The sequence below is a fragment of the Trichechus manatus genome, unplaced genomic scaffold (assembly GCF_000243295.1).
Source record: "Trichechus manatus latirostris isolate Lorelei unplaced genomic scaffold, TriManLat1.0 scaffold00103, whole genome shotgun sequence".
Lineage (NCBI taxonomy): Eukaryota > Metazoa > Chordata > Mammalia > Sirenia > Trichechidae > Trichechus > Trichechus manatus.
Window position 1 is genome coordinate 7,755,791 of NW_004444039.1, and position 981 is coordinate 7,756,771.

The 981-nt window shown below is 40.5% G+C and overlaps 1 protein-coding gene across 1 annotated transcript in view; it reads right to left on the reverse strand.

Moving 5' to 3' along the window:
* NUP153 (nucleoporin 153) overlaps window positions 1-981 on the reverse strand; it is an 80,107-nt gene that overhangs the window by 30,000 nt on the left and 49,126 nt on the right. Inside the window, exons 13-14 of the mRNA XM_023737491.1 lie at window positions 955-978; window positions 91-178 (exon numbers count right to left, since the gene is read on the reverse strand). Of these exons, the coding sequence (XP_023593259.1) occupies window positions 91-178; window positions 955-978 (112 nt within the window). The remainder of the gene's footprint in view (window positions 1-90; window positions 179-954; window positions 979-981) is intronic.

The following is a 981-nucleotide window of genomic DNA, read 5'->3' on the forward strand; positions in this document are numbered from 1 at the left end:
CTGGAGAATTAGGTAACAATCCATGTGACTAATCTAAAAGTGCAACTATTTTTACATAAACACTTACGAGTTTTTTTTTTTTTAACTTACCTGAACTACTTGTAATTGGTTCTGAAGTACTACTGGAGCCAGAGAGTTCTGTTGTTTTTGCAACGGGCACACTAAATGTAAATCCAATCTGTAAAGAGAGAAGAGGTACCCTGTTAAGTGTCAATTCTGTTAGAAACAAATGACAAACATACTATCTCGTGTACCTACAGATACATCTCATCATGAAGAAACAAACTCTGTATCGTGAGACATAAAAACAGCACAAGACCTTTCTAGATTAAAGCTGATTCAAGAGACATGATAACTAACTGCGACCTGACCTTGACTTAATCTAGAACCAAGAGAAACAAAAAGGCTATTAAAGGACTGCCTGGGGACAACGGGGAATCTGAACGTGGACTATGGTATTAGTGCATCAGGGTTAAATTTCCTGGGTACGATCACTGTATTGTGGGTATGCAAAAAAGCCCCGGTGGCGCACTGGGTTAAGAGCTCGGCTGCTAACTAAAAGGTCAGCAGTTCAAATCCACCAGCTGCTCCTTGGAAACCCTATGGGGCAGTTCTACTCTGTCCTATAGGCTTCCTATGAGTCGGGATCGACTCGATGACAACGGATTTTGGTTTTTAGGAGATACAGGGAGAAGTATCAGGCTATCGTGATGTATTTCATTTTCAAACGGTACAGGAGAGAACGCACATTAAGTGCACATGTGCACGTGTGTCCTGAAGAATGTAGAGGCATTCATGGAATTCATTCAAGGGCTCTGTGGATTAAACTCTTTTTAAATAGCAAGAAAAATAACGGTGTTTCTTACCACTAACGACATCTCAGATTTGATAAAATTACAATATCGCTTTGAAATCCTGTCACTGAACAAGAAGTAGTCCTTGACTGCTACTTACAGAAGATGGAGGTAGTACGTCTGCCTC